Source organism: Galleria mellonella, unplaced genomic scaffold, assembly GCF_026898425.1.
Source record: "Galleria mellonella isolate WM207_F2 unplaced genomic scaffold, CSIRO_AGI_GalMel_v1 utg65, whole genome shotgun sequence".
Lineage (NCBI taxonomy): Eukaryota > Metazoa > Arthropoda > Insecta > Lepidoptera > Pyralidae > Galleria > Galleria mellonella.
The window spans coordinates 14,655,298-14,682,172 of record NW_026442138.1 but is presented as its reverse complement, the minus strand read 5'-3'; the positions used below and the strand labels follow the sequence as shown (position 1 = coordinate 14,682,172).

General features: G+C 35.0%; 1 protein-coding gene across 1 annotated transcript in view; it reads left to right on the top strand.

Moving 5' to 3' along the window:
- Nucleotides 1-3,055: 3,055 nt before the first annotated feature.
- Nucleotides 3,056-26,875, top strand: part of LOC116413723 (hemicentin-1-like) — a 164,597-nt gene continuing 140,777 nt past the window's right edge. The window contains exon 1 of the mRNA XM_052900586.1: nucleotides 3,056-3,442. Within this exon, the coding sequence (XP_052756546.1) occupies nucleotides 3,307-3,442 (136 nt within the window). The 5' untranslated portion in view covers nucleotides 3,056-3,306. The remainder of the gene's footprint in view (nucleotides 3,443-26,875) is intronic.

Below are 26,875 nucleotides of genomic sequence, written 5' to 3'. Positions count from 1 at the left end.
AAAGGGCGATGACCTTTATAAATTTCTATTGGGCAGAGGAGGGGGGTGAGGGGGGGGGGGGGGTTACAATCTTTAAATCCGTAAATTCCATTATTTTTCTCAAACTCACTTCAACCTTTATCCCCTCCCACCATACTGGTTTTACGAGTATATCAAATTCTTTTGTTTTATATTTTATATTCTTCACGGCTTTGGAACGCGCCGCATGACGCCATCGAGAGACTACCGTCTACACCGTCATAAAAAAAAGTTCGTGTCCACTTCTACACTTTATCCGAGCAGTATATATTATCTGTTATGTATACTCATCTTCAGTCTTGCAGGGACTTTTTAGTATCGCATACTCACAGTGCCCAGTCTGTATGTATTGATTGTCGTAGTATATCTTTTTTATACAACTTAGAATGGTAGACAAGCTGACGGCCCACCTGATGGAAAGTGGTAAGACATAACAGAGTATTCTTCTTTCTTTTTTTTATTCTATATATATATATATATATATTATGTAAATGTTACTTTGTATGTATTGTATATCAATTAATACTAGTTCCGCATTCATACGTCAGAATGCTTGAATGCTGACATGTATTTCGCTTCCCTATGCTTGATTGATAGAGAATGCTTTTAGCATTAAGTCCGCCTTGTACACGCGTCTTTTACTTTATAATAAATGAATTATATAAATATACACAAACAAAAAGTTTATACATATATGTAGATAATATTTTAGTTAGGGGGAAACGGATTGTTATTAATGTAGCCTAAGGGCCCCATTGCTAACAACATAACCCGTCAGGTCGACCTCCACGTGGACCGCTTGGAAACCATCGTGCTGTATTCCAAGTGTATTCATCACGATGGGCTAACTGACATGTCTTTACATCCTCGCTTATCATCCCTCACTGGTGCCCCGCCAGTGTATACCGACAGCGCAGGCGGAGTTACCATTCCATCACTACCCATAAAAAAAAATTGTGAAAGTCTTAGTTCGTTTGATGCAAAATTTTTGGTTTACAATTCAAGTAACATTCTTTCTTGGTGTTTTAGTTTGTTTTTCACAAGCATGTAAATGTTTACGATGTTTATTATTGTCCCCGTGCAGGCACTAGTGTCTCTTGCAGTAGTTTGTTGAACATATAAAAGTAATATAAAAACGAATGTATTACTCCTTCGGCGAAAATATATAAGAAAGTTTCAGTATTGCGTAATAAAATTTTAAGATGGACGGAATGACTTATTGAATAGCGCACTTACTATGTTTGGTAGTTTTAGATGTTTCCACAAAATCCAAATAATATTACAAATGTATGTTTGGATGTACGGAGATTTGTATATTTGTTGCCTAATCACGCTTAAATGGCTAAATATAATTTAGTATAGAGATATATTACATATTCAGACAAGTCTACAAACAGTCAGACGAAAATTCTATAAATTATTTTAGAATCTATTGGTTTTATTAAGACAGTCTCATATTAGTTCTTTTTAATATATCCTAGATACAGATTTGTCTAGTTACCATTTTAATATATTAGTAAGATTACTAACTAGTACTACTAACCACTAACTAGCTATAACTAACTAGCTAGATGCGAGAAATATCACCGTATGTAGCTAGTTGCCACTAAAACAGAAAAAAAAACAATTTGTCCTCACTATTTTGCAATTGTAGTGTATTTCCTTTTATGGGTGATTATTGTAAACTTAAATATAACAATTTTTTTTTATACAAGTTAAAATGGCAAACAAGCTGACGGCCCACCTGATGGAAAGTGGTAACCGTCGCCTATAGACATGAGCAGTACCATGGACATAACAGAGTATACTGTTTCGCCCATGATACCCCCATGCGTTACCATTTCTGAGGACTCGGGTGTTATTCCTCTGTACCCAGTAAATTCACGCCATATCCCACTCTTCAAACCGAAACACAGCCATGCAAACACAACTGCTTCACGGTTGAAACACGAATGTGACAGAGGTACCCAAGCAATCGACTTTTGAACATTAATAAACAACACAATGTAATAATTCCATTCAACTATAAGTTTAGTTATCGAGAGAAGAAAACTGAAGAAATTGAATCCATATTAAAGTTGTTAAATCAGCTGAGATTACTACATGAGGACGCATAATTTGTATAGACAATATTAACTAGCTATTTATCAGTTTCTTGTTTTAAAATCTGTAGTTTCAACCTGAATGCGATTATTCAAACTTGACATCGAATAAATAATCAAAATAAATAATACTCTACTAGATAAATAATACTCGCTTTTACCCGAGACTTTGTCCGCGTGACAAGGATAAACATATCCCTGTCACGCGAACGAAGAAGAACGGGATAAAAAGTAGTCTATATCTTTGCCTATCCTATATAGTACGTGTATCGAATTTCATAATGATTGGTTAAGCAATTAGGTGTTCTAAGGTAATAAACAAACTCACATTCACATTTATAATATTAGTGAAAAAGTGTAGTAAATCACACGATGTCAGTTTGCATGACATCGTATGAGTTCATTCATGAATGAATGAAATGAATAGATCCTATTTCAATAGGTTTCCATTTATCTCTATAAATAGTACGTACGTTACGAAGTATGCCGCTGCGGTATGAAGCCTTTATCCGTGAGACTTTATATTTCCTTAAGAAAGACTCCTCGCTATTTTCACACGAAAACTCGGTTAACAGAGAGAATAAAAATATCTTTAATCGAAGGCCGGGAACGGGTTTTTGTTGACTTTATGCAAAATATTCATCATGTGCCTAAAACAACAAGACCTAAAACCAAGTGCTACAAAAACTCTCTGTGTTTTTTGTAGCGCCCCTGTCCGTAACCGTTAAAGCGTACTTCTTGTGCGGGGCGCTAGCAGCTATTCGAAAATGTCGCGCTCTATAGTAACTGTCACAATACTAGCTATTACATCTAAATTGTGTGTTGCACATCACTAAAATAAAAATATTATTCGATTTTCAAAATTTAAAAATTCGAATTCAACGGATGAGCAATTGTTCCGTCGTCTATCGGATTTCGATCAGTGTGCCTCTAGGCGTAGCGATGTAGAGACGTACGCACGCTCTCACGTCACGGCTGTTTATCAAGTAGATTGTTTACTGTCGGGCAACACGTGTGCGGTTGTGTTTGTTCATTGAGATCAAAAGTTTACAGTTCGTTAAAGTGTTAAAGGATACTAGACAAGTGGTCGGATTACGAGGAAATGATATTTTTTTATTAGGAATAAAATTATACGAGACAGTATTGGGTGTTTTATTATGTAAATTCCTGTGATAGTGAAGTGTTAATGGGGCAGTTACTCAGATGTGTGAGGGCAGGAGGTGGGCCTGCCGAAGCCACCGCACTCCTGACTCTTGTTCTGGCTGTTGGCGTCCTCGGGTATGTGGACACGGAAGAATTAATCAGTGACCTGGATAAGCCTGGTGAGTGAAAACGTCATAATTTTATTTTTATTCATTCATAAATTATGCGAACGGTGTACGCACATTGCTACGTGCTTTTTGTTCATTTTCAGCCGCTCTCGGTTGTTTTGCGCGTCGGCTAAACCAACTGGATTTAAAATTGTTAAAAATATTGTTTTTTAATTTGGTCAGAGAGTTTAAATTGAATTTTAATGATTTGGAATATAAATTATGTATTATTTTCAATCGGCTGTAAAAAGAAGTTCTAAATACAGTTATATATATGTTTATTCCCACATTATTCCGTTATTATAAAGTTATAAACAAGTTTGAATTTTTTTTATCGGAAAGGATTGGAAAGACTTAATAGATTGATCGTACAGAAATTTTATCAAAATCAGTTTAGTAGTTTTCAAATAAAAATAGTAACGAATAATTGAACTTCAATTAGTAACGAATAGCAAAATGAGTATTTTGCTATTCGTTACTAATTGAAGTTGCTCTTTTTGTGGAACACAATTTTAAATTGTATAATTTTTCTTTAATATTATATAAACTATAACTTTTATCAGTAAAAGAAATAAAATTGTCTAATGATGTATAACATTTATTATTCATTTTCTTTATAAATTGTTAAGAGGTTGGTAAAGTTTATACAAAATTGAAGAAAAATTATATAATTCAATTATATATTGAATTTAATATTTAATAAATTTAACTATTAATATCAATATTTACTACGTAAAATATTTCATATAAATATACTAAAAGCAGAGTCCGATATCGTTTAATAAATGAAGAGATGTCCGGACTCAGAATTGTAAATTATTGGATTTTAATAAAATATTATTTACATTAATAAAACATAAATAAACCTACGTATTTGCATTTGCTGTATTTAATAAATCTATAAATCGATGAGAGAAGGGATTTTAGTGACGGAGACAAACAAGCAATTTACCCTATCAGATCGACCTCCACAGCGTCTCCTCAGAAACTCTCGTAGTAAATTTCTAGTGAAATCATGACGATGAGCCCACTGACACGACATCATTCTCAATTTTTCGTCCCTAAGTCGTCTAAGTGTAAAAATAGAAAACAAGTACATTAATTACAAGTACGTGAAAATACAGGGTACAGAGGAATAACACCTGAGTCCTCAGGAATGACAACGCATGGAAGGTATCATGGGCGAAACAGTATACTCTGTTACGTCCATGGTACTGCTCATGTCTATAGGCGACGGTTACCACTTTCCATCAGGTGCGCCGTCAGCTTGTTTGCCATTCTAAGTTGTACAAAAAAAAAAAGAAAAAAATAATTCAGTGGCATTGTGATGTAGATTCAAAATGTAAATCCAAAGTTTGCCTCTAAGAGATCGCTTTTAGCGACAAGGTCGCCTATTGTTTTCTCACTGTGATCATTTCTTGTAATCGTTTGTATCTATCATAAGTTAACTATTGTAATCTTTTGGAGGAAACAATAAAGAGTATCTGTCTATTTAAATTTTTTAGATACTATTTTATCTTATGTTTTGCTTCAGTATTTTCAAGATTATCCAGTTTGCAAAGAGTATTAATTCTTTTATATACTTACTAATATATAAAATGGTCATGAATAAGGACTAAAGCATTTGGCAAATGCAGTATTTAATACGAGGGTAATTATTATAATAATGTCTATTATCCGACTGTCAAATGAAGGAGTGTAATGTTATTCAGACTAACATATGTATTTATTTTTAAATACTTATGTCCTGTTACTTTGGTGCGTCGTGTAAGTAAAATCGTTTGATAGATTTCAATAAATTGTGGTATTATTACAATCGTCTTTATTGCGGGAGGCTACATAAAATATATATAGAGGCAATAAACTCTCAAAGAACTGACGAAAGTAATGAAAACTTTATTTTGAATATTGATAAATTTGATTAGGAAGTGATATTTTAAAGTATAAATTTTATTTATAAAGTTTTTAAATATTCAATAATTATACAGTTATAAATCTTTCTTTTGTTTATTTACAAGAAACTTCTTTTATTTATTTACAAGAAACATGATAAGTGTATAGTTGTTAACAATAGGTATAAGTCCACATATTTCGCCAAATTTACACTAAAAGATATCGAATTTAAAACTTCAGATAAGTATATAATGCGATAAATTTCCAATACAAATATTAGGAATATTATTTAACTGTTACATTTTTAAATAAGATACCTTATTAAAAAAATCAATGTAAACATTTTAGCAATGCAATATAACTATTACCCTTTTAAATCTCCTGAGTAAATACATTAGAAATAATACATATTTATATTTTTAAATTCAAAACTTTAGAATTACGATGTAATTATTACTATTTATAATATTTTTATTTAATTACAAGCATTTTTGAATACTTATTATTTTATAATTCTATCACCAATAATTCTACCAGCAATTTCAACGGAGAAGTACGAATAAAAAACTAAGCTATTGTTTTAAATCAACTTTTTAAATAAAAGTTGATTTTACAATATGAAATATGTATCAATACAGACTATTGTACGAGAGTTATTAAAATCATTAGACAAATCGAGTCTATTGTTATTAATATTGTATAATTGTTAGTTAGTGTACATTGACGCTTATCTGTGCGAGCTGTATACACCTTTAATTGATGTGTTCATATGGCCTTAAGCTTGGTAGTGAGGAGTAAGATTTTTTTGTTCAAACTTAGATTTAAGCATTTTTTAATAGTAGTTTTTCTCTTTTACTTACTAATAACATTGTATATTGCCTGCTTAATTATTGTGAGCATATTGTTGGTGTGTCTTTTATAAATAAATATATTGAATTGTATCTGAAACAAAATATGTTCAGATATTATGTTAAACTTAATTCGTAATTTAGATAAGAAGTGTTTCAAACATGATCATTTAGAGCCAGGCACGTTTGTTTTGTAAGTAATCATTTAGTATGTAATAGGCCTTCATCAACTCAGCCCTTATTCGTCAATTGCTGAAGGTAGATCTCCCCCATAGATTGACGTAAAGGCCCTGAACCACCTGCATCTGCTGACTCCCTGCAATGCATTTGAGGTCGTCACTCCATCTAATGGGGGATTGTCCTATACTGTACATAATATATACAATAGATATTAGTCATTAATTTTAATTAATTGTTGCATTTTCCAATTATACGATTTAAAACTTTACTGCCATTATAATCAACTGTTAATTTTAAAAATTTAAATTCCGGACATTTAATAATAAAGGAGTGGGACTGTTTTTGACTTTGTCACTTTCACTTTTGTTTTTATAATAATCGCATTCAAATACGACTTTTTGTAAGAAATATTTTACAAATCGCAGAACTGAGTTTGTAAGTCGGAAGCTGCTATCAAGAGAACTTTGTGTTCTTAACGGTAACTTACGTTACAAAGTTTATACTTGCTCAAAAATTTTGCTAGAAGCGTTCGTTCGGTGCTATCTTCAAATTTCTTTCAGATTCGTAGATAACACTTACGTTCGTCAGTGGACGGGTAAGGACTGATATTATATATATATATATATATATATATATATATATATATATATATATATATATATATATATATATATATATATATATATATATATATATATATATATTTCACCTTCACCTTCCTTTCCTGTGAGTGTCGTAAGAAGCGACTAAGGAGCTTAATAAGCTCATAGTTCTTTCCCATAATAAGGAAAATTTTTTTTTATTGTTTTAGTTTGTCAACAAATATTTCTGAAATGTAATAAACATTTCAGAAATAGTATAAGGGTATGGTGTCTCAAAGAAAAGTTCAACATTTTAATTTATAATTTACTTCTGCGGTGTCTCTTACAATCTTCACGGGAATAATGAATTTACTAAGTTCGCTAATATTGTTTGTACGAATTTAACAACACAGAAACCCTACTAGTGGAAATCTACGAAAATCACACGGCGTAACCTGGCAACGGACGAATTTGATTACTTATTAACTCCTATTCCAATTTGTATTTTTGTTCCTCAAATGTCGGATGGGAAATTCAATTATCCAATAAATTCCTAGATTCGATAATTGATTAAATACAAATAATATTACTAATATCGGGAAGCAACTTTATTTTTGATTCTGTTTTCAAGGTGAATTTTCTAATTATGTTTTGACCAGACAAATTTCTATGATCCCGGCATAGAATGCGTGGATCCCGTGGATGTCGTAAAAGGCGACTAAGGGAACTTTTTTTTATACAACTAAGAATGGCAAACAAGCTGACGGCCCACCTGATGGAAAGTGGTAACCGTCGCCTATAGACATGAGCAGTACCATGGACGTAACAGAGTATACTGTTTCGTCCATGACACCCCCTATGCGTTGCCATTCCTGAGGACTCAGGTGTTATTCCTCTGTACCCTGTAAATTCACGCCATATCTCACCCTTCCAACCGAAACACAGCCATGCAAACAAAACTGCTTTACAGTTGAAACACGAATAGGACAGAGGTATCCAGCAATCGACTTTTGTACAAAGTCTCCCTCTGGTGAGACTCCTTATGGTCGAGCGATGTGCAGCAGCGTCTCTTTAAAGCAGTTGCCAACTTGCTTGCCGAGTGTGGCAACTATTGGCAAATCCTCTCTTATGGGGGAGTTCTATATTCAGCGGTGGACACTTAACGGCTGATATGATATCGATGATAAGGAAGTCTTGTGGCTGATTTTGATTAAAAATTAAACTGTGTCATTCGATTTTTTAAACATTACGATGGCAGTTAAGCTGGATGACCCACTTACACACACACACGTACAGGACCATAGATGTCACAGAATATACTGTGATGCTCATGGCACCCTTTATGCGTTGACATTTCAAACGCCTAAGGTGTTATGCCTTCACACCCTGTAATTTCACTGCCATAAACACATTCGTGCAGCTATAGTTGTTTAACAGCAGAAATAGAGTGAGACAGAGATATCTAAGCGGACAACTTTTATTCAGTGTCTCCCTCTGATAATTTTCCTATACGAAAATAGATATAATTGATTTTGTAAACGAGCGCAGCCTGTATTATTATGGCAGCTGATAAAGATCAAATTCTGTGTAATAATGACAGACAGGAAAGTAAAGGAAATTACTTTTTTTTTTTTTTTTCTATAAACTACGATTTTATGTTCATTTTTATTTTATTTTTTAAATAAAATTATGTGGTAACTATCTTTTTGTTTATTTTATTTGTATATTTGTTTATATGTAATCAAACACATGTGCACTTCAGCTGCCCTCTAACGACATGTTTTCCAACTGTATTGGGTTGGCTGGAAGACATCTCTGTCAGAGATAAGTCCACCTTTGCTCACAATATTTATAAATGCATCAACTATGTAATTTACAAGTGCAATAAAGAATATATACTTACTTTTTTATTAATGTGGTGTATCGTTCAGTAGAGTTAGATAAAATATTATGTAAATAAATTAAATACCACTATAAATAAATAAATTGCCAGTAAGTCGCACAGAGCCGTATAGTCTCAAACGCAGAGTTGGGGGGAAAGGGATTGTTAGCAATGGAGTTTTGAGACAGCCCCATAGCTAGCAATATGCCCTGTTAGGTCGACCTCCACGTGGGTCCCCCTGGAAACCATCGTGTACAATTCTTGTTGAATTCGTCACGATGGGCCAACTGACCTGCGTCATTCTCACCTATCATCCTTCACTGGTGCCCCGCCAGCGTATTCTGATAGCGCAGGCGGGGTTACCATTCCATTATCACCCATTAAAAAAAAAACGCAGAGATAGTAATATGGATACTAGACTTTTTTTTCTGTAAATAAACATATATTATACTTAGAAAACCGCTACGAGTGTACCATTACTAGTAGACGTACTCGTGAATGCCGTGTCGGTCCCGGCATAGAATGGGCCACCCCTTCCTTTCCCGTGGGTGTCGTAAAAGGCAACTAAGGGAACTTACGGTGGAGGGATGGGCAGCAGCGTCCCTCTTAAAACATCTGTAAAAGCCTAACTGCGGATCAACCTGCCAAACGTTGCAACTATTGGCAAAACTCCCCTTATGGGGAAGGCTTATGTTCAGCAGTGGACAGTTAAGGGCTGAAATAATAATTAAAAAAAAATACTCATGAATATTTGTATTTTTTTAATAAGTGATAATGAAATGGTAACTGCGCCTGCGCAGTTATATATACGCTGGCGGGGTACCAGTGAGGGTTGATAGGCGAGGATGAAAACAAGTCAGTCAGCCCTTCGTGATGAATTTCACTAGAATTATCAGGGGGAACCGCGTGGAAGACGACCTGATGGGGTGTATTGCTAGCAATAGGGCAGTTAGACTCATTACTGACAATCCCTTTTGCCCTACTATTCAGAGACTAGAAACCGTGACCATTGGACAAATGTATGGGTGTGTTTTTTTAATGGGTGCAAATGGTATGGTAACTCCGCCTTCGCTAACGGGATACGCTGGCGGAGCACCAGTGAGGGATGATAGATGAATAATGAAAAAAGCAGGTCAGTCAGTCCATCGTGATGAATAAACCTGGAACTCAGCACGATGGTTTCCAGGAGGAACCGCGTGGAGGTCGACCTGACAGGGTATATTGCTAGCATCGCTAGCAATGGGACTGGTAGCCCGTATTAATAACGATCCCTTCCCCCTGTGTGGGTGTGTTAAGCCACTATACCAGCAAAGTCACGAAATATATACCTACGCATCCAGTTATGCTGCCCTAATGTTTTAGAAACTAAGTCTAACATAATAATACTTATTGCCTTTGTGGAGGGCTAATTGAATTTAGAACAAATCTCACTGTTATAATCAGACTGAAATATGACACAGGACCAACTTGGGTCGACCTAATATTTCTACCTACAGTTAAGAGAATAGCTTTATTAGTAAAAGAGTTTAAAGACACAAGTGACTACGTTTTGTGAAATTTTTGAGAATTTGATTATGATATTATTTTGAGTTTGTTATGAATATTGTTGTGACACGTTATTGAATAGAAGTCGTTAATCCCGACTTCGTTCACGTGACAGATGTATTTATTGTTTTATCGTCTGGGAAATTGGGCTGTGAATATGTAAAATTTAAGAGCAGCAATCCAGTATTATTTTATATTTATTTATTTATTCATTAGTACATATATGTGCACATGGTGAATATAATGCTAAAAGCATTCTCTCCCAGTCGACCATAGGAAAGTGTCAGAATACTCGAATGCGGTACTACTAATTATTGATATATATACATACTAAAATTACATATACGTCCCTCCTGGAAACTATCACGGTTAATTCCTGATATATTCACAATGATGATCTAACGGACTTGTTTTCATTCTCATCTATCACCTATCACTGGTGAAGGATGACTCGCCGGCGTATACCGTTAGTGCAGACGGGATTTTCATTCCATTTTCATCCTAAAAAAATTGTTAGCATAAATTAAAGTCGCTCTCCATCTGTTTCTGCGCTTACGTCTTCTAAATCGCGCAATGGATTTATATACATATATTTTTAAAGATATATAAGTTATATATGTATAATTTGCGCCCGACCAAAGGCTGGGACAGTTGTTAGTATAATTTTTTTTAAACCACTGAGGTGGCAATCAAGCATACGGCCTACTTGATGGTAAGTGGTTACCGTAGCCTATGAACGTCTCTAATATCAGGGGTAGTACGTGCGTTGCCGACCCTGAAGAAACCTTTATACTTTTTTGAAGAACCCCATGCTGTAGTCTCTTGGGAAAATCTCGGCAGGGAGCTCATTCCAAACCCTGTAATATAATGTAATGTAATATAATTTTGTTCCAAGAATACGATGATGCAATCGCCTTTTAATAATGCATTAGCCATTTTATTTTTAAATATTTAATATTGTGCTCTCTTAGCTATATTGTTGAAAAGCGCGCCGACGTTGAATATTATTGGGATAAAACTATTTATACCTCGGGCAGTGTTAAAATATATTGTAAAGTTTTACCGGAGAGAGAAATTGTACAAAAGTCGTTTTCTTGGGCATCTTAGTCCTATTCGAATTTCGGCCGTGAAGTAGCAATGGTTGCATGGCTGTGTTTCAGTTTGAATGACATTTTTTTTTCTTTTTCTAGTCTGCTAATTGGCAATCTGTTCCTTATAGAACAATAATCCAATCTGTTGTTTGGATGTCAGGTTTAAATCTTGTTAATATATGATGAGGCCAATACATTAACCAGCTCTCAGTCTCTGTCTGTAAATCTTTTTACCAGTCCTTGGATGCTGTGTCTTTTTAATCGACAGAAACTAATGCTTCCCGATCCCTGTAATTGAGCGGTCAATTCATTTCTATGGCTGTTCAATCTGGACTGATAGTTTTTGCTGAATGTCTCGATTTCCTTTTTTATCGTTTTCAGTTTGATGTCCATATACATAAATTTATTACTTATGTATTATGGTATATTAATACACATATATAAATGATATGACAGTGAAATTATAGGAACATTATTATCTCAGCCATTTTTTGATTCTAATATATTGCTGAACAAAGGCTTCCCTCATAAAGATCCCTCATAAAGTCTGCTATAAAGAACGGTCTTCCCACCTGCATCTATTGAATCCCTGCAATGCATTCGAGGTCGTCACTCTATCTAGTGGGGGGTATTGCTACATTAAAATTATAGGACACCAAGGCTTAAAATCTTAGTTCTCAAAAAATGCATAAGGGATATCGTGAGTATCGTAGTGTACTCCCTATGTTGTACATGATGCTGTTTATGTCTGTATGCGACGGTTACAACCTTCCATCAGGTGGGCCGTCAGCTTGTTTCTAAGTGTCTAAAAATATATATACATGCTGTAGTTTTTGTTCTTTGTCAACTATAACGACTAAAAATATAAAAAATAAAACGTAATAAAGACAGAGAGAGAGAGAGAAAAGTGTAGATTGAAAGATGATGTAGACAAAGATGGGTAAGGGAATATCGATTGAAATAGAAAGGACGATACTATTACGAATAAGATATTGCATGCGAATGGGAGACGTTAGCAGGGGTCGCCAGAAACGGACGTGTTTCGACCAAAACGGTAATGCGCTGAAAAAGGGTTAATTTAACTGTACTCATAACCCGCACGCTAAGCTTGCACGAATAGATTGATGAATGTGCAGTAAGTGAAATAAGTCTGTTTGGATCGAAATATTTGGCCTTCCATTGTTTCCGCTTATATTTAATGGGAGACAGGCGTAACGTATATGTATGTGTGTTAGAAATAAGTATTTTTATTATATTGGAGTCTATTCTGAGGCGCTATATTTCTATGTTTATCTCTTAAACTTTGAGTGTTTATTCTTTAGGGTGTCGTAAGAGGCGACTCATCCCTTAGTTGCCTCTCGATACTGAGTATAGTAGAGTCCATCTCTTAATGGTAGAGGGATAAGCAGCATCGTCCCTCTTAAAACATAACTAAAAGCCTAACTCCAGTTGCCCACCTGCCACTAATAGTGGCAACTACTGGCAAACTTTCTTATGGGGAAGGATCGTGTTCGACAGTGGACAGTTAACTGTTGATACGATGACAATGATCTTTTAACCTAATATTTAACTTTGTTAATATCGCAAAATTACTGATTTATGGATGATTATAAACTATTTTTATAATAATTTTGAATTAAATCTGTTAAAAAGGGGGGAAAGGGATTGTTAGTAATGGAGACTAACAATCCCATTGCTAGCAATATACCCAACCAGGTCGACCTCCTCGCGGTTCCCCCTGGAAAATATTATGGTTAATTCCTGATGAATTAATCATGATGGGCTAACTGGCCTGTTTTCATTCTCATCTATCACCCTTCACTGGTGCTCCGCCAGCGTATCCCGTTAGCGCAGGCGGGGTTACCATACCATTTTCATCCACGAATCTGTTAAAAATGTAGTCTTAGTAAACAAAATTCCGTGCCTCTGATCAACGAACGAACTGCTTATAACTACTCCTCTCCATCCAAAGGTTGCCTGAAAGAGATCGCTCTTAGCGATAAGGCTGCCCATTGTATTCTCAGTGTAATATTTTCTTGTAATTGTTTGTATCTATAATAAGTTTACTATTGTAATCTTTTGGAGGAAACAATAAAGACTATTTATGTATATAGATTGCGCTGTGATATCAGATTGAAATTTGAATTTTAGGAATAAATTTAGAGACTTGGCGTTTTGGAATTAATTCCATTATGATCATATTCTTCCATTTTATCAATAGATAGACAATTTTATTGAAGTAAAACTATTGGATATTACCATCGTCTATAGACATGAACAATATTCGTCATAGAATACACCAATATCTCTAATGCGTTGCCATTCTTAGAACTAAGATGTTTTACCTCCGTATCACCTGTATGAGACATTGAGGGGGGAGGGGGGGGGGGGGAAGTGTGGGAAGGGCTTGTGTTAAAAACTGATTTTTCACATTTTTCCAGTTACGAAACAAACATTTAAACATGTTTATAAACTCAATGTTTGTAAACTCAATTGGTGATCTCAAAACATCAGACTGCATGAGGCACCTGCTGTATACTGAGTGGGCTAGCGTCTCCATCCAAGAATATCATTACATACAAATATTAGCCATTAATCTATGTTAGGGATTTACTTAGCTTCCATCTTTTAATTAACCGTAGGATCGGCAAAGTGCACGTGACACCCCTTGTGTTGCAGGCGTCTATAGGCTACAGTGACCGTTTACTAACAATCTCTTCCTCCCGGTCTATATGCCATCTTTGTGGTATAAAAAAAAAAAAAAAAACTGCATGTGCTATTCAATATTTAAATATATTCTTTACTTTTTTTTTCACTATTTATTTATAATTTTATTACTTTTTTTACTATTTCAATTTTATATTCCTTTTTATATTAATACCCGCCCACTATGTACTTTTTATTATAACACATTTGCGATTTGTTAATCTTTGTCGGGTGCCCGCGATACAGGTTCGCCTAGTGTGGGGACCATTGTATCTTGCGTTTGTATTTTTTGTCAAATAATAATAAATTTCTAATAAAATTCTAAATTTACTGTCAAGTTTAGAGAAATAGAGGAAAAAATGCAACATAACAAATTAAATATTTGTTTTAATTGTAACTGAAACACGCTTTTTAGCTGAACATTGCGGTCTGTCGCCGTGGGTGCTGTTTGGGCTTGTTCCACTCACTTGCTCGACGAACAAACAACATTAAAAACAAGAATATCCTTTTAAATGGCTGAACAAGTCAAATTTAGAGGGTTATATCGTCATACTCGTAGAATACTGACGGATCTGACGAATATTAAATATATATATCTCTTAGTATTCTACGACTATGACGATATAAATAGGTTTCAGTCGGTGCAAAACCTTCTGATTTAAAACAATAAATAACAGATTCTGTTAAAATTTCAATGAGACCAATCTGAAAGTATAGGGGGGAAGGGATTGTTAGTAATGCAGACTACCAGTCCCATTGCTAGCAATGTACCCTGTCAGGTCGACCTCCACGTGGTCCTCCCTGGAAATTATCGTGCTGAATTCCCGGTGTATTCATCACAATGGGCTAGCTGACTTGCCTTTTCATTCTCACCTATCATCCCTCACTGGTGCCCCGCCAGCGTATACCGATAGCGCAGGCGGGGTTACCATTTCATTATTATCCATTAAAAAAAAATCTAAGAGTATAGTATAATATATACTTATTAATATATCCACGTTTCCGTGTGGTCCCAGAATAGAACAGGCCACCCCTTTCTTTCCCGTGGGTATTGTAAGGAGCGATTAAGGAAGGGCACGGGATGGGCAGCAGCGTCCCTCTTAAAACAGCTCTAAAGGCTAACTGCGGTTGCCATTACACCTGTCAATCGTGGCAACTAATGGCAAGACCCCCCCAAGAGGAGATTTATGTTCAGCAGTGGACAGTTCAAGGCTGGTATGATGATGATGATATCCTTTTGTTAGTTTGTCTATATATATATATATATATATATATATATATATATATATATATATATATATATATATATATATATATATATATATATATATATACTAATTAAAAATAGTCAAAATAAAATACAATTACATAAAAAAACACCGTCAATTTGATAAAGTCGATTGAAAAATAATGATTTTAATTTCTTATCTATTTCAAAAAAGTAATTTACTTTCCAATTTTCGTGTTTCTGTTTTTTAGTAGATCCTTCCCCAAGTTGATGAGGCGTTCAGTCACCCAAGTATAAATTATATTTAGATTGGTTTCGAAGAGAGAAATGTATCAAATTGATTGATGGCACTTACTTCAAGGGAATACAAATAATGAGTAAACTGATACCTGTTCGCGGTTATGAATTGGATCGCTTCCCCTCGTAAATCACGTGCAGTGAAACAACGACGATCGTGAGAATAGACTAAAATGTAGACGGAATAGAACAAGTAAAATTTGAGCCGCGAAAAAGCAATTGTATCAATTCATGACAAAATTACTCTCAGTTATTAATTTTACTATTCTTATTTTAAAATAAAATTTTAAATATTAATTTCACTGTTCTTAATTTAAAAGCAACTATTAATTATTATTTTTACTATTTTTATTTTAAAATGAACTAATAATTATTAATTTAATTTCTTATTTTGAAACGAATAAAACACATCGTTTAATGACGAGATGATTTATAGATTCTACTTGTGAATTTAGAACAATGAATTTTTATTTTTAAAAATGTAAAGTTATTTTTATTATTATTAGTTAGAAAATGTAAGGTATATTTTTTATAGAAAATTATTTTCCAGATCAAATTATAACTGATAAAGAAACATAAATATAATGCAGACGAATTGATATACTCCTCCTTTTTTGAAATCGGTTAGAGTAAATTCCGAAAAAAAAAAATTGTATCCACTTTATGTTATTATGTTGTCAATTCCTATAAATAATGTCACGCTCTTACCACTATTGGCATTGATTGTGTCTAATAAATTAAATTATATGAACATTGTGGGTAGTGCTCTCGGTTTTGTGGATACATAGCCTTGGCTCACCTACACGGAAATAGGAACATTGTAAATACCTGAGATATATGTATACATACATACATACACATATATGTATGTATGTATGTATGTATGTATGTATAAATAGTTTTAAATAAACTAACGACCCGCCCCGGCTTCGCACGGGAGTAATGCTGATACTAAATAGCATCCCCAGCCCCCCATTGTATTACATTAGAAACTTTTAGAATTATCAGTTTTCCTCTACTGCATGTATTATATATATATATATATATATATATATATATATATATATATATATATATATATATATATATAAATCTTCCTCTTAAATCAGTCTATCTATTAAAAAAACCGTATCAACATCCGTTGCGTAGTTTTAAAGATTTAAACATACGTAGGGACAGACAGCGAGAATAGACTTTGTTTTATACTATGTAGTGATTTCTGAAACAAGAATTTTAATATATTAAAAAGTGTCATCTGCCTATAATAAACTTATAAATTTACACATGTTATTTTTTCTTTTTATATATTTTTATGCAACTAAGATTGGCAAACAAGGTGACGGCCTGACCTGATGGGAAGTGGTAACCGTCACCTATAGACATGAGCAGTACCAAGGACATAACAGAGTATACTGTTTCGCCCATGATACCCCCCATGCGTTGCCATTCCTGAGGAATCAGGTGTTATTCCTCTGTACCCAGTAAATTCACGATATATCCCACACCCAGGTTCAGACCATTCGTGTGTATACTAGCTCATTTTAAATGAAAAAATAAAATAAATAAACCTGAATTTGAGTTGCCCATATTTCTCCAAACATGTTAGAATCTCACACAGTACAAGGCGCAGCTTACCATTTTCTGCCACGAACACTCAGATTATGGAATTTTTTTTTATACAACTTAGAATAGCAACAAGCTGATGGCCCACCTGATGGAAAGTGGTAACTGTCGCCTATAGACATGAGCAGTACCATGGACATAACAGAGTATACTGTTTCACCCATGATACCCCCCATGCGTTGCCATTCCTGAGGACTCAGGTGTTATTCCTCTGTACCCTGTAAATTCACGCCATATCCCACCCTTCAAACCGAAACACAGCCATGTAAACACAACTGCTTCACGGTAGAAACACGAATGGAACAGAGGTACCCAAGCAATCGACTTTTGTACAAAGTCTCCCTCTGGTAATGTGGTGCTGCCGAGGTTTTCCCAAGAGACTACAGCGTGGGATTCTTCAAAAGGGGGGTAAAGAGGTTTCTTCAGGGTCAGCAACGCGCGCGTAATATCCCTGGTATTGCAGGCGTTCATAGGCTACGGTAATTACTAATTATCATGTGGGCCGTATGTTTGTTTGCCACCCCAGTGGTATATAAAATAAAACAATAGATGCAAAACGATAACTTTTAGAATATTTCTCTGTCTACATGTTTATTCCAGCATCACCCAAAAACTATGGCACCAAATTGGATCCAGTGTTCACAATGGTACTCTTGACGTTCCAACTTAAAATCTGTATATTTTACTTTGATACACCATCCAGAAGTGTAATTCATTGGTTTCCTTACTTCTGAAATCCACGTGCACGAAGTAGCGGACCAAAAGCTTACCTAAATCTTATATATAAAATTCTCGTGTCGCGGTGTTTGTTACCAAACTCCTCGGAAACGGCTTTACCGATTATTATGAAATTTTGTGTGCATATTGGGTATGTCTGAGAATCGGCCAACATCTATTTTTCATACCCCTCAATGATAAGGGTGACCCTCCTCAAAAAATTTTTTTTTATTTTTTTAACAAATTTTTCCATTTTTATTTTATTGTGATTTAACATTGGAAAATACATACAACTTCAAATTTTCACGCTTTTACGTTCAACCGCTGTCTTTTAATCGCGATTATCATATTTCGCAATAAGTGGTAAAACAACGTTTACGGGGTCAGCTAGTATTTATATAAATATATATAACTGCCCTGCGAGGACGTTAAATGAAGCGAAAATCTAGCATTATGAGCTACCGAGTATATTGCTCTAACTATTCATTAAGCCCGTCCTTTTGATGCCCGTGTAAGAGGTCCCAAAGAAAATATAATCCTCACAACGCTACATTAAAAGAGCACCCTGAAGATTCTCGGTGACTTTATACAGTTTGACGTATTACCAGTGGATTTATGTTGTGAGATTTCGAAATATTTTTTTTATAAATCGTAACGGATTCAAAATTGTACAGTAAATATTCCTATTTTTAGAACTCTTGTTTTTTTTTTTAATGGGTGAAAGTGGAATGGTAACCCCGCCCGCGCCACCGGTATACACCGGCGGAGCACCAGTGAAAGACGTACGTGGAGGTCGACCTAATAAGGCATATTGCTAGCTATAGGATTATCAAATTTCATTGCTAACAATCCCTTTCCCCCCTAGCAATGTAGTTAGACCTCATCCAACTATAAAGTGTGTCCATACTATATTGTAGCATTACTTATATTGTGCTGTTGAATACGGGTGAATTTTATCACCATTTTTTTTTCTTTTTTTTATGGTGATAGATGAAAATGAAAACAGGCCGGTTAGCCCATCATGATGAATTCATCAGGAATTAACTATGATAGTTTCCAGGGGGAACCGCGAAGAGGTCGACCTGGTTGGGTATATTGTTAGCAATGGGATTCTCAGTCTCCATTACTAACGATCCCTTTCCCCCCTTTTATCACCATTGACTCCGCTGTTTCATTGTGACGCGAAGCGGAATTGTTTAATTTTGGATACCGGTCTGTCTATTTTATAATAAATGTTAACTTGACTTTAACTCACTCACAAATGTAAGTGTAAGTGGATACTGTTTGTTTCTCCGAAAGAAAACCTTGCTAAAGTTCATCCAACTTATGAACGAGTTGAGTTGCAAGTTTTTATTTGACTTCGCGTTAATTAGTTTTAAGACTTATGTTTAACTCGAGTTTTACATCAAATATTTAATTGCTTTTCATTTAAACAGAGTATATGCTCATAAATCCTTTAATAAATTACTAAGAGGTGAAAACGCAAAAGTGGTTTATTCTTTTAAAGAAATATTCTATTAGCGTAATTGAAAAATTTCGCAAAAAAAAATAAATCATCGTCATCATTGCAGCCACTTCACACATCATTGACTGACCACTGCTGAACACAGACATAGATCGCCATAAGGATCCCAAGCCACCTACATGCATCATGTCCCTGCAAGACATTTGAGACCGTCACTCCAATTGTATGAAATTATATAAATATATATTAAATTTCAATGCCAGCAATATATGTCAATCCTGGACACCATCATGATTATTATTAAATTCACCACGATGAGCTAATTGACTTGCTTCATTTCTTCTTCATTTACTAGAGGGAGACTTTGTGCAAAAGTCGTATGCTTGGATACCTCAGTCCCATTCGTGTTTCAACCGTGAAGCATTTGTGTTTGCATGGCTGTGTTTCGGTTTGAAGGGTGAGATATGGTAGTGAATTTACGGGGTACACAGGAATAACATCTTAGTTCTCAGGAATGGCAACGCATGGGGGGTATCATGGGCGAAGCAGTATACTCTGTTACGTCCATGGTACTGTTCATGTCTGTAGCAACAGTTACTAATTTCCATCAGGTGGACCGTCAGCTTGTTTGTCATTCTAAGTTGTATAAAAAAAATCAAAACTATCAAATTTGGAGTGAATTGGAAAACTGTCAAGCTCCCTTAGTTAATAGATATAATAAATAAATAAATTTGTCCTGTGGTCCCAGTATAGAACAGGCCCTTTCTATTCCTAAGAGTGTCATAAGAGGCGACTAAGGAAGGTCGAAGGATGAGCAGCATCGTCCTTCTTAAAACATATCTAAAGCCTAACTGGGGTTACCAATCCGCCTGCCAAGCGTGGCAACTACTGGCAAAACCCTCTAAGGTGGAGGCTTATGTTCAGTGGACAGTTAAAGGCTGAAATGATGATGATGATGATGATGATGATGAAATAAATAAATTATACATAAAATACTTCTTTCTTTCTAATAAAAACTTTGTTATAAATCACTATATCTATTAATGAAAACTGCATTAAAATCCGTTGCGTTGTTTAAAAGATTTAAACTTACAGATTAATTACATACTTATAGCTTCAGTACTCTGAAATCTTATAAACCTTATCGCGCTTTGTAGGTCAGAGGTGCCTACTTAGTATACATTCCTCCATCAACCCGTGTGACGTAGGTTTCCACTGAAAAAGCATTTTTGGTCATTCCCATAGGAATGGGAAACCATGAGATCCGCATTCCACGTGGATGTACGTTTGCTATTTATATTCTTTTATATATTAATATTCATTCAAAAACAAGCAATTTTGTAATTTATTTAGTTGACTCAAGAGTCATTTTAGAGAGTTCTTATTTCATTACATTATTAATTTAAATTACTTCTTATAAATTAAGAATAATAAATAAATAAAGGCAATCCTTCATCATCAGCCTTTAACTGTCCACTGCTGAACATGAGCCTCGCCTTTGGGGGGGTTTTTCCAGTAGTTGCCACGCTTGGCAGGCGGATTGGCAATCGCAGTCAGCTTTTAGAGATGTTTTAAGAGGGACGCTGCTCCCCATCCCTCGAAGAGCAATGCTTACTTTTTACTAATATTATAAATATGAAAGTGAGTTTGTTTATTGCTTCTTAGTGCTTTAACAAATTAACATATTGGATAATTAAAGATTTTGCCTCACAAAAGAAACAGGCTTGAATTGTTATAAAACCTATTTTTTGATCTAAATACTGAACCGATTTTGATAAAATTTCAATGAGACCAATTTGTAAGTATATTCTTTCAGATAAAAAAAATATTTCAAAATTAATAATTAAAAACACCTGAGTCTTTAGGAATGGCAACGCATGTGCGGGTATCGTGGGCGAAAGAGTATAGTCTGTTATACCTATGGTACTGTTCAAGTCTATTGGCGACGGATACCACTTTCCATCAGGTGGGCCGTCAGCTTGTTTGCCATTCTAAGTTGTATAAAAAAAAATATTTAATAAAACGCCACGGTGAATGACGAGACGTTCCATAGGCATCTTAGATTCGAATATTTGAATTCACAGAATCGTGTCTGCGAGTACAATTTTGCTACACAACAAGCAATTATTTGCTTCGCAGAAAAAGTAGCTTTGATCGCTTTAAAATTAATATATCGATGCTATGTTATAATGTACATACAAACAATACAGACAGAGGTATTGATAATATTCTGAAAGTCACTTATAAGTGAATGATGAAGAGGGACGAAGTTTAAGTAAGATTTAGGCATAAATAGACAAGGTCGCACCATCGCAGCGGCAACTTTGTGGAGAAACTATTTATGGTGTTTGGTACATAAAAACTTTGTTAGCGTAAATCCCTTTAATCTTGTCACTAAAAGTTGCGACATAAGAATGAACGAAGTCAAATATGAAAATAGAGGATTTTGCGTCACAAAAAAGGCTATGACGTAACAGAATTAGTATTGAGCGATAAACAATCTTACTATTTCTATTAAAAAAAATAAAATAAAACCTACTGATGATAGATGAGCTAATTTTGTAGACTTATTATATTTAAAATATATATATTCTTTATTGCACTAAAACATACAGTAACAACAATAAGTTAATAACAATGTTAGCAAAGGCGAACTTATCTCTAAAAGAGATCTCTTCCAGTCAACCTAACACAGTGGCATAGGAAGTAGTGAGTGGGCAGTAGTAGTGCAAGACAGAAATAATAAATATTTGAATTTATAAAGTGTTACTAAAATAAATAAACAATTTTAATTATTTATTTATTTAACAAAGTAACCGATATAGCCCCAAGGATAAGCAAGCTGAAGTGGCAGTGGGCTGGTCACATAGCTCCGACAACAAAGAGGTTCTTGAGTGACAACTCCATACGGGCAAACGAAGTGTAGGACGACCCCCTACTAGATAGAGTGACGACCTCAAATGCATTGCAGGCAGTTAGTGGATGTAGGTGGCTTAGGACCGTTCTTTATGACAGTCTATCGGGGAGGCCTATGTCCAGGGTTAGTTTCCTTTAGGGCATATATTCAATTTTACCAGTGTAACATTATATAACAGTAATCACCAGAGGGAGACTTAGTATAAAAATCGTTTGCTTCGACACCTCTCTCCCATTTATGTTTCAACCTAGAAGCAGTTGTGTCTGCATGGTTGTGTTTCGAATTGAACTCGAAACACAGGTGGGATATGGCAGTGAATTTACAGGGTACAGAGGAATAACACCTGAGTCCTCAGGAATGGCAACGCATGGGGGGTATCATGGGCGAAACAGTATACTCTGTTATGTCCATGGTACTGCTCATGTCTATAGGCGACCGTTGCCACTTTTTATCAAGTGGACCGTCAGCTTATTTGCCATTCTAAGTTGACTAAAAAAACTAATAATAATAATTCTACTAAATTCCATTTTACACCATATATTTTTACTTTAAGGTATATTACATATTGATATTGTTTCATCTTCGCATTTAAATTTGGTCGAGTGATCATGCACCGCTAACTTTTTATCAGCGGATAGTCGGATCGGCCTATCAATAAGCACAAAGACGTAAGCGAGAGGATCCGAAATCATCCGATAATAAAGTTTAAGTTTAATGGAATGGAATAGGTGGGAGGGGGGGGGGGTTATATTATTTGAATTATCTGCAAAAATATTTCAGTTAGTAGTGGGCAATATTTCAGTTAGTAGTGAGCAATATTTCCGTTTTTTTTTTAATGGATGATAATGGAATGGTAACCCCACCCGCGATATCGGTATACACCGGCGGGGCATCAGTGAAGGATGATAGATGAGGATGAAGCAGGTCAGTTAGCCCATCGTGACGAATTCAACCAACATCCCACCCACTTTCCATCAGGTGGGCCGTCAGCTTGTATGCCATTCTAAGTTGTATAAAAAAACATATTATGTTCCTAATGTTTCAGGCAAATAAATTATTACTATTAATATAAAAAAATTCTATACGGACTAAAATATTGCCATTGTTGTGAAAGTTAAGATTTTTTGGAGGAGTTTGGTAACAAACACCGCGACACGTGAATTTTATATATTAGACTAGCTGACTCGGCAAACGTTGTTTTACTATATACATCATTTCGAGAACTATACATGAAAATGTATCCTAGTACAATTATTATATTCGATTGCCATCATGCAACCATATTGCGGTTTATATGCCGCAATCGCGATTAAAAAACAAGGGTTGATCGAAAAAGTTTAAAAATTTGAATTTGTATATTTTTTTTTAATGCTAAATCATAATAAAATTAAAATAAAAAATTTTGTCAAAAAAATAAAAAATAAATTTTTAGGAGTGGGTCACCCTTATCATTGAGGTGTATGAAAAATAGATGTTGGCCGATTCTCAGACCTACCGAATATGCACACAAAATTTCATGAAAATCGGTAAAGCCGTTTCGGAGGGGTTTGGTAACAAACACCGCGACACGAGAATTTTATATATAAGATATTATTTATAATAGATTACAGTTCAGTGTTGAATGAATGAATGTGTATATATACATATATACATATATATATATATATATATATATATATATATATATATATATATATATATATATATATATATATATATATATATATATATATATATATATATATGTACATATATATATATATATGCATACAACAATCGTATAAATGAATAAAAATATTATTAATTCCTCTTAGATATTACATACATAATATACATACATATAGGCGAGTAACTTTTACTACTATGTTTATTGTACCTTTTGAAAATTTCATGAGAAACTGTACAATTGGCTTACTGAAAAATGTTTTTATATATATTTGTACTTGTAAACTATTTTAATATAAAATTTTTAGGATATGCTGGCGGAGAACCAGTGAAGGGTGATAGATGAGAATGAAAACAGGCCAGTTAGCCCACCATGATAGTTTCCAGGAGGAACCGCGAGGAGATCGATCTGATCGGGTATATTGCTAGCAATGGGATTCTCAATCTCCATTACTAACAATCCCTTTCCCCCCTCTACTTATATTTTGCTTCGGGATTTTTTTAATATATTTTTACCCTCAAAATCCAAGTTTGCAATGGCAGCTTTAAAGATTTATTATTGTATGATTAACATTTAAGTCCACTAAAAAAAAAATTGTTTAATTATTTTTAAAATATGAGAAATTACTACGTAGTCACACTTCGGCAAGTTAAAGCACGCTTTTAACTCCGTCACGATTAAAGCGGCTGTATTTTTTGCGGGGCAAAATCTTATTTTGCGTTTATCATAACTCATTTCATGCATGCACGCCGTTTATGATACTCTTTACTTTTAAGATGTAACTGCAATAAAATCCCATCAGCGAAAAAAGATTCTTATGAGAGACATATTAAAATTCATTTTACAATGGCAGCAGTCTCTCGAGGACTTTGTACGCGTTATAAACACAGTGGTGCAGGAAGCTCGTCTCGCTCTTTCCGCTGCCGCCATTTTTAAATTTCCTCACGTTAAATACGAAGCACTCATTAGGGAATATTGGTGGGTACCATGTTAATAAGTGGTAGCGAAAGAATTAGTGAAACTGTGTAAAATGAAACTGAGTCCTCAGGAATGGTAACGCATGGGGGTATCATGGGCGAAACAGTATACTCTGTTATGTCCACGGTACTGCTCATGTCTATAGGCGACGGTTACCACTTTCCGTCAGGTGGGCCGTCAGCTTGTTTGCCATTCTAAGTTGTATAAAAAAAAAAACATTCAATTATGAATGGCTGAAATATTATCATTATTTCAGATATTATCCATTCGCTCCTGGACATAGGCTCTCTCCTGGAATGTAAGGCTGTGGCCCATCAACGTTTAGAAATCCTCGGAACGGTGAGGTTGCTCCGTGAGGCCTGTGAAGAACCCAGGAAGCTTCTGCGCTTCTGGGCGGAGCTAGGTTGGCTGTACTAGCCACGACTCATACGCACAACGGCGCAAATGAGAGGCTAAGCAAGGAAAACAGTCTTTCTCACATTCACATTCACATAGGCTCTCTCATAGACTGCCATAAGGAACGGTCTTGACCATCCATTGACTGCCTGCAATGCATTGGAGGTCGTCACTCCATCTAGTCGTTCACACTGCGTTTGCCCGTCTGAGTTTCCCACTCAAGAACATTTCTTCCCCATCGGTAGTCAGTTCTTAGAGCTATGTGACCAGCCCATTGCCTGATCAGCTTGCTTATCCTTCGGAATATATCGGTTACTATACATTAAAAAAAAATCCATTAGCTTCGTAGAAAGATAAATCTATCTACATTGGTTGGGTACCTCTGTCCCATTCGTGTTTCAACCGTGAAGCAGCTGTGTTTGCATGGCTGTGTTTCGGTTTGAAGGGTGGGATATGGAGTGAATTTACCGGGTACAGAAGAATAACACCTGAGTCCTCAGGAATGGCAACGCATGGGGGGTATCATGGGCGAAACAGTATACTCTGTTATGTCCATGGTACTGCTTATGTCTATAGGCGACGGTTACCACTTTCCGTCAGGTGAGCCATTAGCTTGTTTACCATTCTAAGTTGTATAAAAAAAAAATATTACAAAAAAAAAAAAATTTAAACCAAAACAATCCTTTCGAATTGTATTTACCATGAAAATTATAAATTGATGATTCTGTAACCAGCAGTATCTTGATAAACGATTTATTACCTGCTCCCGGTTACCAAATAGGGCAAATAAAAGGTGAAATATTAATATTGTGTTCAATTTTGAATGTTTAAATAGGTATTAGGCAAACTGTTAAACAAACAATTTGTCTATTAATAATATATTGCATTAAAATTACAGTTTCTACTCTTGAGACGAGATATTTTGCTGTGAAAACGATTATCCTTAATACCTTAATATACCATTTAAGATTTCTACTTAACCTGATATTGTTATTGAATAATAAATTATTTATCTATATTTAGCAAAAGTATAACTGCGGTTGCCAACTCGCTTGCTAAGCGTGGAAACATAGGCGTACCCCACGAGGAGATCATCATGGGGGACGCCTATGAGTACAATCTTAATATTGATTATTAATTACACAATAAAAACATATATAGTAAATCCATTTATGCTTTCAATTGGCATTCTTTATGTTTTTATACAACTTAGAAAGGCGAACAATATACATATAATGTCGCCTATAGACATGAGTAGTACCATGGAGATAACAGAGTATACTGCTTCGCCCATGATACCCCCCATGCGTTGCCATTTCTGAGGACTCAGGTGTTATTCCTCTGTACCCAGTAAATCCACGCCATATCCCACCCTTCAAACCTAAACACAGCTATGCAAACACAACTGCTTCACGGTTGAAACACGAATGGG